At 49.6% G+C, this 14,931-nt stretch overlaps 3 protein-coding genes across 3 annotated transcripts; all 3 read right to left on the bottom strand.

Annotated features, from left to right (window-relative positions):
- Window positions 1–203: 203 nt before the first annotated feature.
- Window positions 204–2,234, bottom strand: LOC136526544 (aquaporin PIP1-2-like). Its single transcript, XM_066519177.1, has 3 exons — window positions 1,283–2,234; window positions 868–920; window positions 204–272 (listed from the first exon to the last, which is right to left on the bottom strand). The coding sequence occupies exons 1-3, from the start codon at window positions 2,232–2,234 to the stop codon at window positions 204–206; spliced, it is 1,074 nt and encodes a 357-aa protein (XP_066375274.1).
- Window positions 2,235–3,239: 1,005 nt separating this feature from the next.
- LOC136527333 (LOB domain-containing protein 4-like) lies at window positions 3,240–3,896 on the bottom strand. The gene has a single exon (XM_066520022.1). It carries the CDS (start codon window positions 3,894–3,896, stop codon window positions 3,240–3,242), a length of 657 nt encoding a protein of 218 aa, XP_066376119.1.
- Window positions 3,897–4,820: 924 nt separating this feature from the next.
- LOC136529094 (benzyl alcohol O-benzoyltransferase-like) lies at window positions 4,821–6,457 on the bottom strand. Its single transcript, XM_066522155.1, has one exon. It carries the CDS (start codon window positions 6,331–6,333, stop codon window positions 4,981–4,983), a length of 1,353 nt encoding a protein of 450 aa, XP_066378252.1. The 5' UTR covers window positions 6,334–6,457; the 3' UTR covers window positions 4,821–4,980.
- Window positions 6,458–14,931: the final 8,474 nt, after the last annotated feature.

Genomic DNA, 14,931 nt, shown 5'->3' with positions numbered 1-14,931 from the left:
TGTTGTTGTATTGATCAAAAAAATCTATGTGTTGTTGTAAGAAAGAGAAAGGTTTCGTCCACCTGTGGCGTTTCGCGCACGCGCACGGCTCTTTGCCTACATGACCCTGCCCCTGTGTTGTGTTGTCGTTCGACTCCTTGGTTCCTTCCGAATTCTCTCCGTTTCCGAGCCTTGTCGTTACCGCAACCTGGATATAGCATGATTCAATACAACGCCAGGTTGGAGACACCCTTCCGCAGGCACGACGACGCGTTGTCGGTCTCTTTGTCCTCCTGCAAGCGCGACAACAAGGCAGTTAAGGGCGTGATTGGTTCACGTTGGAACTCAGTCAGGCACGTATCTACTTGCCTGTCTCTCGAGTGCCAGGCTCCTAACATGCAAGCACAATTTGTTTGGATGGTTAGAGGCAGGGCAAAGGCACAGAGCACACAACTGTTTGGATGCATGCGTGAAGCAAGTTTTTGGCTGGACGACTTAGGGCTCGTTCGTTTCAGCTGAATCCAGTCCAGGAATAATTCCTGTTCACTGAAGCTTATTCAAATTAGATAACAAATCCAGCCAGGAATATTTCCAGGGAGTCATTCCCCTTCAAACGAACGTGGCCTTAGGAAACCGCACTCCATACACACGAGTCACGAGATGCGCCCGCGCGAGCCTGCCCCGGAGAAAACGGATTCTGATTTCGTTCCTCCCCAGCCAGGCCAAGCAGCCGCTTTTGCATGCGCGCAATCAGGCCCACCGCCCAAGCTGCTGCACAGGCATCCAAACACCCAAACCCAGCATCCCATGGGCCTGGCCGGGGTCTCATTCGGGGAACTAATCACGCCCTAACTCGCTACAAACGACAGGACGGTCTGCATCGGTTACCGGCTCAGCTGATGATTTTTCATCGCTGGAATCCCTAACGTCGCGGTTTGAGACTGCATGCACGCGTGCGAGAGCAGTCAAAGCTGGAAACGCACTGGCGGCTGAACCAGCCATGGCACAGATGGGAACCGGGATGGCGGGATCAATGGGAGTGTGGCGCAGGGCAGGTCCTTGCGACCTTGCGCATCGAAAGATAGTTGTTGCTTTGACTGCCTGGCTCATGGATGGATGGATGATGGATGGGAGAGATTATGGCTGTTCGTACACCTCTTAGAGCAACTCCAGTGGAGCCCCTAAACAAGCCCCTATTCCAATTTTAAGGGCTTGAGCAAAAAAAAAACCACTCCAATGGGGCTCCTACTTGGACTCCCATTTTAGGAGAACTCCCAAAATTTAGTTTCAGGTCCCCAGGAACCAGGGGCTCCTATTCCGCCCCCGACGCCCCGCCGACGCGGCCGCCGCTCCTCCACCGCCGCTCCTCTTCCCGCACGCGGCCGCATCCTTCTCCTCTCCACACGAGCACTGCGGAAGCTCCTCCCCACAGCGACTCCTCCGGGCTCCTCCCGGCGGTCCGGCGAGACCCCGCAGATCCGGCGAGCTCCGCCCCGGAGCTCGCGGATCCGGCGAGGTACTGGTCCATGTAGAAGGTCCGGCGAGGTCCACCGTCTTCCCCGAAGCTCGCGGATCCGCAGGTGGACGAGGAAAACGGCGAAGCCGATGGGGAGCGGCGCGAGGATGGGGACATGTGAGTCACACGCGCTGCGCTTGGCGTCGGTGGCGGAGAAGACGGTGTAGACGAGCACGAACGTGCCGACGATCTCGGAGCCCAGCCCGTCGCCCTTGGTGTAGCCGGGGTTGACGGCGTTGGCGCCGCCGCCGGTGCCCATGTACAGCGTCTGCTGGAACCCCTTGACGACGCCGGCGCCGCAGATGGCGCCCAGGCACTGCATGACCATGTAGAAGAGCGCGCGCGTGAGCGACAGCTTCCGCGCCAGGAAGAGGCCGAAGGTGACTGCCGGGTTGATGTGGCCGCCGGAGATGCCCGCCGTGCAGTAGACCAGCGCGAAGATCATGCCGCCGAAGGACCAGGCGATGCCCTGGATGCCCACGGTGGCGCACTTGCTGGGCGACTTGCTCACCCCCATCACCGTCAGGATGCTGATGTAGAGGAAGAGGAAGGTGGCCACGAACTCGGCGATCCCGGCGCGGTAGAAGGACCAGGACGTCAGCTCCTCCGCCTCGAACAGCGGCGCCGGTGGGGGTTCCTTGTAGTCCTTCTCCTCCGTGCCCTGCGCCGCCGTGCCGATGGGCTGACGCTCCGAGTAGCGGTTGGCACCCAGGCGGACATCCTCCTCCTTGCCCTCCATCTGCTTGAGTGTGTGAGCTAGCTAAGCTGATAGCAGAGCGCGGGAGGTGCTGGCGGCGCGCGGGAGGACGCCGGCGGCGCGCGGGCGGGGCGCCGGTGCTGGCGGCGTTCTTGGGCTGGAGGGGTAGCAATAGGGTCTTGGGCTGGAGTTGGAAGCAAATTTGGGTCCCTATTTTTTGCAGGCCAGCATGCAAATGAAAAAAATAGGGGCCCAATTTGCATGCTGGGCTGGAGTTGCTCTTATGCATTGCGCTTCTATTGAGAGTCCAGCCAAAATGGTTGTACATGCATGGTTTGACGGGCGATTATATACCAGCCAGTATCTAATGAGATGTCCCAGTTCTAAATTGAAAGATAGCCGAAGCCATCTTCGCTGCCCTTCGTGGAAGAAAGAAATTCAGCACTCGCCCAATCGTGACTGCGCTGACCGTGACGCCTTTCTGAACTTTCTGCAAGTTCGGGGTTCTTTCTTGCATACAACTGCTTAACGCCTTAACTGCGTGAGTATATTGCTACTGAACATTGTCATCAAATAGCGTGGTTTCGATTTAATTATCAGCAGAAGAATGTCTTAGATAATTTCTTGGGTTAAAATCAGCGTGAAACAAAAGCATTGAAAACGTCGTTTGTAGCTAAACACACATGCAAACTACAATCATCATGGTGTTAATTTTTTTCCCGACGCACGGGCACAATGCTAGTGTAATGTAATTTCTAGGATCGTATGACTGAAAGTAGCAATCAGTATACATATAAAAGTAGTCTAGCTCTCGTCGATATATTTCTATTGGGCCGCCTATAGCTAGCTTGCTGTCGACAGTGCACATGTAACCAAAAATCAACACTTGGGGTACGGTATCCTCCTTTCTTTGCCCAGTTGTTAGCAGTAGGCAGTAGCTAGCATCACCTGCAGTTGCAGAAACAATGGAGAGAAGCCAATACAAGTATCCAGGATGCAACTAACAGCTAGCTTTTGCAGTAGCTGAGCACAAGGAAGCTAGCATCCTCACCTGGCGCTGCTCTTGTTATCCCTAGAAGCGTCGACCTGACCACCTCCTCCTCTCACGGCGATGGCCGCAGCATCCGGTGCCGGCCTCCTGCCACCACCGTTGGCCGTTGTCGTAGTACACACCGGCATGCCACGGTAGGCCAACGTGGTGTGCATTGCCGCCGGAGCTGCCGGTGCATGATGAGGTCTCGCCGCCGTCAAAAGCCCATTGCCCCCACACGGAGGCGTACCGTTGATGGCGCTGGCGCTGTGCAGGAGCGCGCCGCCAGTAGTGCTGCAGGCACTCGACCAACAGAGCAGCAGCTGCTGCTGCTCGGCCAGCTGCCTTCGCAGCGCGGCGTTCTCGGCGCGCAGCACGGCGTTGTCGCGGCGCAGGCAGGAGACCTCGCGGTAGCATCCGTCCGAGGGGTCGCGCTCCCGCCACCGGGCCTCCCAGGTGAGCGTCTCGGCGGCGCGGCGGCGGGCGGCGTCGCTGGCGTTGGCCTTGATGAGCTTGGTGAGGTTGGCCACCCCGAAGACGAGGTGCAGCGCGCGGAAGTCGTTCATCCTGTGCGCCGGGAAGTAGGTGGCCAGCTCGCAGTTGGGCTCGCACTTGCGCCGCTGGTGCTTGCACACCGCGCACGCGCCGCGGCCACCGTTGCCGCCGCCGGTCATCCCCGCGCTGCAAGTGCAGGTGGAGGGGAGGGAGAGAGAGCTGCCTGCGTAGGCATGTGCATGCATATATGGGGAGTCCTTGGAACAAGAAGGGAAATACAAGACAGTAAGGTGAAAGGAGGGTCACTGCTTTCTAGGTTGCTCACAGCAAGAGTTCAGGGGCATGGAAACTTCTAATTTGTTGTATTATTGGACAACAAATACCCTGCCAGGTCAGAAAATGAAAAGGTTATGCCATCTCCATATCTACTGGAGCAGCACAACACGTATGAACATACAGCAGTGTCACACACATATGTCGCCTCAAACTGAAAAATAATTTGCAGGCAAATGTATTGTCTATTAAGAGAAGATACAAAGCCAGTTGAAACATTTACTTGTGTTCTGAACTTTATGTGTTAGCAGCAGGCCAATGCAATGCAAGATTACATTCATCCGTGGTTGCCACCAACGAGTAGCACATATACATATATAGTGCGATTTAATTTCTTTCTTACACAGTATTATTCTCTGAGGTTGTCCATATGGATCAACCACTAGAAATTTAGATCTAATATGAGCACCATAGAATAGGTGGGCATGGCAACAAGTGTCACCAAATAATGGGGGCAACAAGGAATCCTACTTTGTTGCACCAAAGCCAAATTGCTTACTCATGCATATGTTGATGTTGTTGCCTTGCCACCTTCAACCCCATGGACCCCTTTCAAGTTCAAGATTCTTTGTCAGGCCCTGCCCAAGCCGCTCAATTTCGCTAAGCTTCAGTTTTAGATCTTCCAATTCTTTAGCTAAACTCTCTTCCCTTTTTTTGACAGAGGCCTTGCCTTTGTTTTAATTCCTTGATATCAGTCAAAACAGCTGTTAAGCTAAATTAGCACTTCTAAAGTGAAAGGAAAAATTAACAAACAACCATTGTCCGTGGAATTGAATACATGGAATTGAATAAAAGGATGATTATGAATTATGAATACATAATAATAATGCATGCACGCTGCTTGTGACGATCAACATTAATAACTAGTTGTGCGTAGGCTTATATATCATGCCAATGCCATGCACACACACAGAAACGAAGGCATGAAGCCTAGAGCTCCGCGGTGAGGCCTTCCACCTCGAGCAGAAACTTCTCCATGGCGTCCTTGGGCAGGCAGACGGGCACCACAATGCACTCCTCCCCCTTGCCGTTCTTGGCCCGCGAGAAGTAGTTGGTGACGCCGGGGAGCGGCCCTTCGCCGCCCTTGGCCGGCCCGCCGTAGACGGCCTCGCCCCAGCCGAAGTCGACGCTCTTGAACCCGGCGTGGCTGACGTCCGACACGATGTACGTCCTGGACAGCGCGAACAGCGGCCGCCCCGTGAGCACCATCAGGTCCGCCACCGACAGCAGGTAGTCGTACGTGACCGCCGACTTGGCCTTCCTCACCAGGTCCAGCGCGAACCCGAGGTCCCCGCCGCAGAGCTCCCCGGCGGTGGTGGCCGCGACGGAGTAGGCGAAGGCGTTCCCGTAGAATCCCTCGGGGAGCGGGATCTCGGGCCGCCCGCGCGCATTCACGATGAACGACAGCCGCACCTCCTCTTCCGGGGCGTACTCCAGCGCGGTGGTCCGGCTGCGCCAGATGCACGCCGCGACGAGCTCGAAGCGGGAGCAGCGCATGCCGGGCGGCGCGCGCTGGCGCAGCCCCGCGATCTCCCGGGGACCGAAGAAGAAGGGCACGCGCACCATGTCGCCCGGGGGAGTCGTCATCATCCTGTCGGTCTCGGCCCCGCCCGCGGGCTCGCGGTACTCGAGGTGCGGGTACGACGGCCGCGGCGGCTGACGCGCCATGAACATCTCCCTGCCCCAGGACGGCGTCACCGACGGCAGCGCCTCGGTGGCCCCGCGCGCGAACTCGCAGATGGCCTTCTCAAACTGCATGGCGCCCGGCGCGTCCACCACGCAGTGGCAGATCCGCTGCCCGAAGATGAAGCCTCCGCACTTGAGCCTCGTCACCTGGACGTAGAGCAACGGGCGGTCGACGACGGGCTCGACCCCGGCGACGGTGGTGCTCTCGAGTATGAACTGCTCGAAGCACGGGAACGGCGGGCACTTGACGTCCCCGAAGTCATCGGCGGTGAGGTCAGCGTCGGCCTCGGCGAACATGACGCCCTGCGCGGCGCAGTCGACGACGAGCTTCCTCCCTGCCTCCTCGCGGAGGCGGCCGGCGAGCGGGTAGTAGAGGACGAGTGCCCTGGCCAGCGCCTCGCGGACGACCCTGGCCGGGTCCTGCCCCGCCTTGGCCGGGTTGGCGCGGTACAGGTGGATGCCGGAGCTGTAGAACCGCATGCCCTCGGCGTCGTCGATGTCCGACAGCAGCTTCGTCTCCCGTGGCGTCGGCGCCGACGGCCGCACCAGCACCGGCTCCCCGCGGCGCACCGTGAACGGAAGCAGTGACGACGCCATCTATCGGAGCGCGCGACTGATCGAATGCGAGCACGCGCACGGCACAGGCAGTCAGGCAGAGGCAGAGGCAGAGAGCAGAGGCGCGTCACGTGTGCACGGAGTACAATCTTGTTCGTGATAGCTAGCTGTGGTGCATGCTGTTGAGCGAGCTGGTGGTCCTTTTTATAGCAAGTGGGAGTAAAGGAAGGTGGGGTTGGCTGCCGGGAAAGAAAGAATGCATGGGAGATGGGACAGTCCCCCGTCAGCATCACAATATCACCTCGTGTACTGTCTCCAAACGTAAAATATAGAATTCTTGTCATGAATCAAATTTCTCCAATTTTATTAAATTTACAAAAAAAAAAAAGAATCTGTCTATCCGACAACCGACAACCGAGTGTTTTGGGAGCTCCTAGCACCCATTTTTTCCATGCATTTTACACTATCTTTTAACTATATTTACAATGTCTTATTACTATATTTACACTAATTTTACGGTGTAATTTATTGAACAGAGTGACGTAATTTGGGATAACATAACTTATTATAGATCTTAGACAAATATATACAATTTTTCAAAAATATTTACAAATTATTTCTATGCAATGCAGATATTAAAGAAATATATGCTAAATTGTGCACAAATGTCATCAAATTCTTCACAAATTGTTCACATATTCCACAGCAGACAACCATCCAACCAGAGCATGGACAGAGAGCGGGCGAGCAAGGGCGGAGGGAGCCGCGGTGGTGGCGGCGGAGGGCCGACGACGACGGCGCGGGGGCGACCTGGGGAGCCATAGCGGAGGGAACAAGGTTGGGCGTTGGGGCCGAAGGGGATGACGACAACGAAGCGGGGGCGACCTGGGGGGGGGGACGCGGCGAAGGGGAGAAGGACGGGCGCCAGGGCCGGAGGGGATGACGACGGCGGTGCGGGGGCGATCACCGGGGCTAGGAGAGGGTGCATCGGTGCGGGGACCGGCGGGCAGAGGAGCACTCGCGGTCACGGGCGAATGCGGAACGGCGTCGAGCGAAGAGCCACGGCCTGAAAAAATCGGGTGCGGGAACCGGTCAAAACAACCGAGTGTCCTGTAGCATTTCTCAAAAAAAAATATACCAATACCAACAACAAGTATTACTAAATCCCGAAAAGCAGTGGCGGAGCATGGCATCAAACAAAGAATGGACTAGTTCAAGATATTTCTGACCTAACCTACATACGAACTGTTCTTATCTTTTTCATGACAAGATTAGAGTCTAGCTGAATTGGTTGGTTGGAAGATGTGGTAATGCGCCGAACCATCCAAGTTTAAATCCTCTCTTGGCTTAAATCTGGGTGATTATTATTTTCTCTTTTTAATGAAAGAACACCTTGCTCCTCCTAAGTTGGATCATGTTTTTTATTATGAAATTCTCCATGAAATGTATTTTGATACTGTATTTATTTGGTATTATAATTGTTTTTATATTTTTATATAAACTAGGTCTTTTAACTTAGTACAAAAAAATGATATATTCTGGAGCCGAGAGAGTATATTCCAACGCTAGAGCTAGCTATAGCTGTATGCCATCAAATTGACGGTATTGCAGTTACAGGGCCAGAACTGCAGGGCATTAATTCGCCGGAGCTGATAACGCCACGCGTTTGGAACGAAAGTAGAAACTCGGCAGAGGTCGTGATCACTCTATCCGATCCCTGCGTCCGGGACGTCCTCTCCTCAGCAAGGAGCCGGGGAGTCATCTACGCAGGTTACATGGCTGATAGTTTGAAGAAGAAGGGGAAGGGCGTGGAGATGGGTGATGATGGAGATGTGCTGAGCCTAGAAGAGCGTCTGGAGGGGCTGAATCTACAAGGCGAGGAAGATGAAGACCTCGATTTCTCGGGGGAACTTGACGAACTTGTGAAGGATGTTCGCTGGATTGCTTTGTTTAGGGTTAACACCCTGAAGCCTTTCAGTCACGCAGCGTTGTTCAGCGCCATGAGGAACGCATGGTCCGCGGCGAAAGAGGTGACTTTCAAGGCCAAAGGGCCGAATCTGTTTCTAGTACAATTGAACTGTCTTGGTGATTGGACAAGGGTGATGGAAGGGAGTCCCTGGCTGTTTCGTGGAGTAGCAATTGTGCTCGAGGAATATGATGGTTTCTCCAATGTTTTTGAGTACAAGCTGAACAGGATCCCTGTGTGGACTAGAATTCAAGGAGTACCAGAGGTGTTGATGAAGAGAAGAGATTTAGCGGAGAGGGTAGCGAAGAAGGTTGGAGATATTATCACGGTGGTGGTAAATGAGGGCCAGATTAATTCTACAGCATATTTGCGTGTAAGGGTGTGGCTTGACCTGAACAAACCCCTAGTGAGAGTGGTGCCGATCACACTGAAGGAAAGGAAACAATACTTGGTGCAATATGAAAAACTCCCAAGTTTTTGTTTCTTTTGTGGCTGCATGGGGCATGAAGTAACGGAATGTGGAGACGGAGTGCACAGCAAAGCCAGTTGTCAATGGGGCGATTGGCTGCGAATTCCATTCCAGGCGATGGTCCCAGGGCGAGAGGATTTTAGCAGTGGAAGAGGCAGAGGACGTGGGAGAGGGCGAGGAAGAGGTGGTGGAAGGGGTCAGTGGTTTGATGAGGATGCTGAAGAGATGGAAACTTCTATTGGGGACGAGGAAAATTTAGAGAAATCTCTGACTGATAAGAAGGACAACTCAGGGGGAGGAGGAGCAGAAGATATGCAAGTTGTGTTGGCTGATCCAAATGCTTCTATCAGTCCTATAAAGGAACAGGAGAAAAAGAGACTGAGAAGGGATGGAGAGGGGGAGGAGGGTTCAAATAATACAAATGTGAGATCGGCGCTCTCCTTCGAGGAGAGTGGCCGGGCACAATGAAAATCTTAGCTTGGAACTGCCAGGGCCTTGCTAGTGCCCGGGCAGTTCGAGCGCTTCTGGAAATCCAGAAGCGGGAGAGACCAGATGTGTTTTTTCTGTCTGAGACACATCTAGGTAAGGTAAAGGCAGAGAATTTGAAAAGAAAGTTGGGTTGTGATCAGTTCATTATTCATGAAAGTGATGGACGAAGTGGAGGTCTACTTATGTTGTGGAAGAAGGAGACTGTGATTCAGTGCAAAGGTATTTCACAGTATTTTATTGATGTGGTGATTCAGGGTTCTGAGGACTAGAGGTTAACTGGTATATATGGAGAGCCGAGATGGGATCATAAACATTTGACCTGGGAGGCTCTGCGGGATTTGCATGGCAATTTGAACCTCCCATGGTTGGCGGTAGGAGATTTTAATGAGATTTTATATCATCATAAAAAGGAGGGAGGTAGAGTGAGATCACAAGCACAGATGCAAGCATTCCAGGATGCACTTATGGACTGTGAATTAGCTGATATTAGTTTTTTGGGAGATGTTTTTACGTGGCAACGAGGGAAGATAAGAGAAAGATTAGATCGGGGAGTTGCTAATACACAGTGGAATATTTTATTTCCAGAAGCTCAGCTAACTAATGGGGAGATGGTGAAATCTGACCACCGCCCTCTCATTATCAATACAGAGGCTTCTGGTGGGCAATACCACCAAAGGGAAGGGAAAAGAAAATTTGAAGCTAGATGGTTGAAAGAGGAGACAGTAGAGGAGATTATACAGGAAGCCTGGGCATGTGCTATGGCGTAGGGCAGCAGGCCAAGTCTGATGACAAAGGTGAATGCAGTGCATAATAATTTACATGATTGGGATAGAGAGGTTTTGAAAAATCCTATTCAGCGAATGAAAAAACTGAAAAGGGAACTTGAGATGTTGAGACGTGGATCGCTAATGGTTGAAACGCTAGCGGCACAAAAATAGATTCTTCTGCAACTGGAATTATTACTGGAGCAGGAAGAAATTTTCTGGGTTCAGCGTGCTAGAGCAAATTGGCTCAAACATGGGGATCGAAACACTAACTTTTTTCATCACTATGCGTCGACCCGAAGGAGGAGGAACATGATTAAGGGGTTAGTAGATGAGTTTGGGGTAAGACATGAGAATATTGGGGAGATGAAGGTGATGGTGAAGGATTTTTTTTTTTAAATCTCTTTACATCCGAAGTGCACGAAGTCGATCAGGAGGTCTTGAGAGACATAAATTGCAGGTTTCTAGTGATATGAATCATCTACTCCTAGCTCCTTTTTCTAGGGAGGAGGTGAAAAAAGCTTTGTTCAGCATTGGTGATCTTAAAGCCCCAGGACCTGATGGGCTCCATGCAATTTTCTTTAAGCGGTTCTAGAACATGTTGGGAGAAGAGTTGACTGATGAGGTGCTACAGGCCATAAACTCCTCTACTATCCCAGAAGGGTGGAATGACACTACTATTGTCATGATTCCTAAAGTGGATAATCCAGATAAAGTCACTCAGTTCAGACCAATTTCTCTTTGCAATGTGGTTTACAAGGTAATCTCAAAGATCTTATCAAGTAGACTAAAAGTTATTTTACCGGATATCATAAGCCACCATCAAAGTGCTTTTGTTCTAGGGAGACTGATTACAGATAATATTTTATTGGCGTATGAATGCATACATACCATGAAAAAGAAAATAGAGGTTTATGTGCTGTTAAGCTGGATATGCAGAAGGCTTATGATAGGGTTGAATGGGGTTTCCTTGAAAAAATTATGATGAAGTTTGGTTTTGACCAAAGATGGGTCAAGCTTATTATGGCTTGTGTGAAATCGGTTAAGTATACGATTCGTTTCAATTCCGTGGAAACTGACGCCATCGTACCAACAAGGGGCTTGAGGTAGGGTGATCCATTGTCACCATACCTCTTCCTTCTAGTTGCAGAAGGCATATCTGCTATGTTAAAGGGTGCTGAGGAAAGAGGGGAATTGGAGGGTGTCAAGGTGTGTAGGGCAGCTCCTGTTATCTCACATTTACTATTTGCAGATGACTCTCTCATTTTAATGCATGCTGATAAGAAGAATGCGGACTGTTTGATTGATATTTTGAATAGATATTGTGCAAATTCGGGGCGGAAGGCCAGTGAAGCAAAGTTAAGTATTTTCTTCTCAAACAACACTAATGTTGATGCAAAAGTGGAGGTTTATGAAGCCCTGAATATCATGACTGAAGCTCTTGGCGATAAATATTTGGGCTTACCAGCGATTGTGGGGACTGATCGAAGTAACTGCTTCCGGCATCTTATTGATCGGGTGAATTCTAGAATCAATGGATGGAAGGAGAAGCTTCTTGAGTCTAGGAGGCAAGGAGATCCTGATAAAATCTATTGCTCAAGCTATACCGGTGTATGCGATGATGGTATTCAAAATTCCTAATAAAATTTGCAAAGGAATAACAAATGCTATTGCGCAGTACTGGTGGGGTGATGACAATAATCATAAGAGGATCCATTGGCAAGAATGGTGGAAAATGTGTATGCCAAAGGGATCAGGAGGTATGGGATTTAGAGATATACAATCTTTTAATTTGGCAATGTTGGCAAAGCAAGTATGGAGACTGTTAAGGGAGCCTGATTCATTATGTGCTAAAGTATTGAGAGCACGTTATTATCCTGATAGTAAATTGCTAAATGCAAAAATGAAAAGTGGTAGTTCTTATACTTGGCAAAGTATTTTAGCCGGCCTTGATTGTTTTAAATTGGGATATATCTGGAGGGTTGGTGATGGAACACAGATAAAAATATGGAAGGACAATTGGATACCTGGCAGCCATAACATGAAAGTTCAGACACGTAGAGGGGACAATCTAGTCAGTACAGTGGATGAGCTTATTAATCCAGTGAATGCTTCATGGGATGAGGATCTGGTACGCTCTATCCTGGAGGTTGATGCCAATCGCATTTTACAGATACCTATTACTTCAGGGAGAGATGATTGCGTTGCTTGGCACTATAATAGAAACGGTATGTTCTCAGTCAGATCAGCTTATCATGTCCAATGGAAAAAGAAATTTGGAGCTAGAATGGCTACTATGCAGGATAGTGGTACTAGCAATTGCCGGATTTGGAAGAATCTTTGGAAGCTCGATTTGCCGGGGAAGATAAAAAGATTTTGCTTGGAGAGCTATTAAGGAAATGATGCCGTGCAATACTATATTAGCAAATAGGCATATTGTTCCTAATGGAGGATGCCCGGTCTGTCAGAATGGAGCAGAAAACATTAAACACTTGATCTTCACTTGTGATCGAGCCAAAGCAGTATGGAGATTGATAGGAATCTAGGAGAAAATTCGATATCTGCTGGAGGCTGACCAATCGGGATCTGTTGTGTTGGAAGAAATAATTAATAGAGGTGAGCAGATTTATGATCTAAATGTGGGTTTTGCTGAACTTCTCTTGACTGGTGGATGGTAAATGTGGTGGGAACGAAGACAGCTAACTCATGGAGAAACAGTACAGCCACGTTCAAGATCAGGATTAGCGATTGTTTCTTTAACAAAGAATTACAAGTTGACAATGAAGAAAGATGCTAAGATAAAGCAGGAATGGAAAAAACCAAGGGAGGGTTATATCTCACTTAATATTGATGCTTCCTTTGATGAGGATAATGGCTGCGGCAGTACGGGTGCTATTATTCGAGATGGTTCTGGGGGTATGATTGCAGCTTCAAATACCTTTATCCCCTATCTTGTTGATGCACCAATGGCCGAAGCTTTTGCTCTTAAGGAGGGACTGATGCTTAAGGATGAAAACGGTCGGAAACAGTCGAAAAACCTCTCAACCGTTTTCTACTTCTACATTTTAAATACGAAAACGAAAACGAAAGCGGTAAAGCCGGACACGAAAACGAACACGAACTTACGGAATATCAAAAATTTCGAAAACGAACTAATTCGAGCGGAATTATGTCGAACACGATCGGTATACGAAAAATCAATACGGAATATTGACCCGTAGGACCAAGTGCATAATAATTAACAAGTACATAATAATTAACAAGTCCTACAACTTTCTTAAAAAGTATCTCCATTTGACACGATGTAAGGAAGATATGATTTTTTAAGGCAACAAGCGCTTGTACGCGATTAATATATCGCTGACTTTGTTTAATTTTTTTGAACATCTTCAAGACATCAAATGAAAAATCTAAGAACTAGAAAGTTGTAGATCTCATTGTGAGCTACAATTTTCATATAAAAAACATCTTCATCCGAGATCGTATGAAAAAGATATAATTTTTCTAAGGTTGGACTTGTAGTGGGCCAAATTTGGTTTAAACCGAATTTTGAAACCGAATTTCGAATTCGGGATATTCCGAATTAAAAGTAGAAAAGTAAAAATCGGTCGAACAAAGCCTAAACCGAATTCGATCCGATTTCGAATTGTGTTCCGAATTTCGAATTCGAATTTAGTATTCCGTATTTTGTCCGAAAATACGAATTCGCCCGGGTCAAATGTAGAAAACGATGTGGTTCGGTTCGGGATATTTCCTTTCCGTTTTCATCCTTACTGATGCTAGCTCAACAGATTGGAGGTAATCGATTGTTTGTTCAATCTAATTGTTTGGAGGTCGTTGAAACTATGGAGAATGGAGGATTTACTGTGAACTCAGCTGCTGCAATTTATGATGAGTGCAATATAGTCTGGAATGGATTCCAAGAGATTTTCATTGAGCACTTAAATAGGGAAGCAAACAAAGTGGCACATGAGCTAGCTAGGCAAGCTATGATTTCTAGAACAAATTGTATCTGGGACGATGACCCCTCTAGTTTTATTCTTCAATTATTATCAGACGATGTAACTATCTTCAATCAATAAAGCTTGCCTCAGGGCTATAAAAAAAAGAAACTCGGCAGAGGGTGTAGAAACTATGGTCAATAACTAGTCAAATTATGTACAAGCTTTGGGTATAAAACGTGCATCAATATATTTGTATTTAAAGTGCGTCCAAGGTGATATTGCTTCTTTAGCAAATAATAATATATTGTAATTGAAACACTACTGGAAACATCAAATTTGCCGAGTGTTTTTAGGTTTGTCGAGTGTAATTCTTCGGGCACTCGGCAAACAAGTTCTTTGCCGAGTGCTGTGCTAAAAACACTCGGCAAAGCTGAGGTTTGCCAAGTGTCAAAAAAACACTCGACAAAGAGAGGGTTTGCCGAGTGTTTTATTTTTACACTCGGCAAAGAAATAAAAGCTTTTTTAGGAAAAAAGTATAAGAAAAAAAACTTTGCCGAGTGTCTAGATCTAGGACACTCGGCAAATAAAAAAAGTAACTTAATTAACTCCGCGCCCGCGCCCTCTCTCTCCTCCTCCACGCCCTCTCTCCTCCCTCCCCAGAACCGCCCGCGCTCTCTCTCTCCTCCTCCGCGCCCGCCCGCCCTATCTCTCTCCTCCTCCCTCCCAGCGGATCTCCAGCGCCGTCGCGCCCACGCCCTCTCTCCTCCTCCCTCCCCAGATCCGCCCACCCCCTCTCTCCTCCTCCGTGCCCTCTCTCTCCTCCTCCCTCCCCAGATCCGCCCACCCCCTCTCTCTCCTCCTCCCTCCCGGCGGATCTCCGGCGCCGCCACGCTCGCCCTCTCTCTCTCTCTCTCTCTCTCTCTCTCTCTCTCTCTCTCTCTCTCTCTCTCTCTCTCTCTCTCTCTCTCTCTCTCTCGGGATGGAGGTCTGCTCCGGCGGCGCGTCTCC

This window comes from Miscanthus floridulus, chromosome 19 (genome assembly GCF_019320115.1).
Source record: "Miscanthus floridulus cultivar M001 chromosome 19, ASM1932011v1, whole genome shotgun sequence".
NCBI classification, from domain to species: domain Eukaryota; kingdom Viridiplantae; phylum Streptophyta; class Magnoliopsida; order Poales; family Poaceae; genus Miscanthus; species Miscanthus floridulus.
This window is presented reverse-complemented; position numbering and strand designations above follow the sequence as displayed.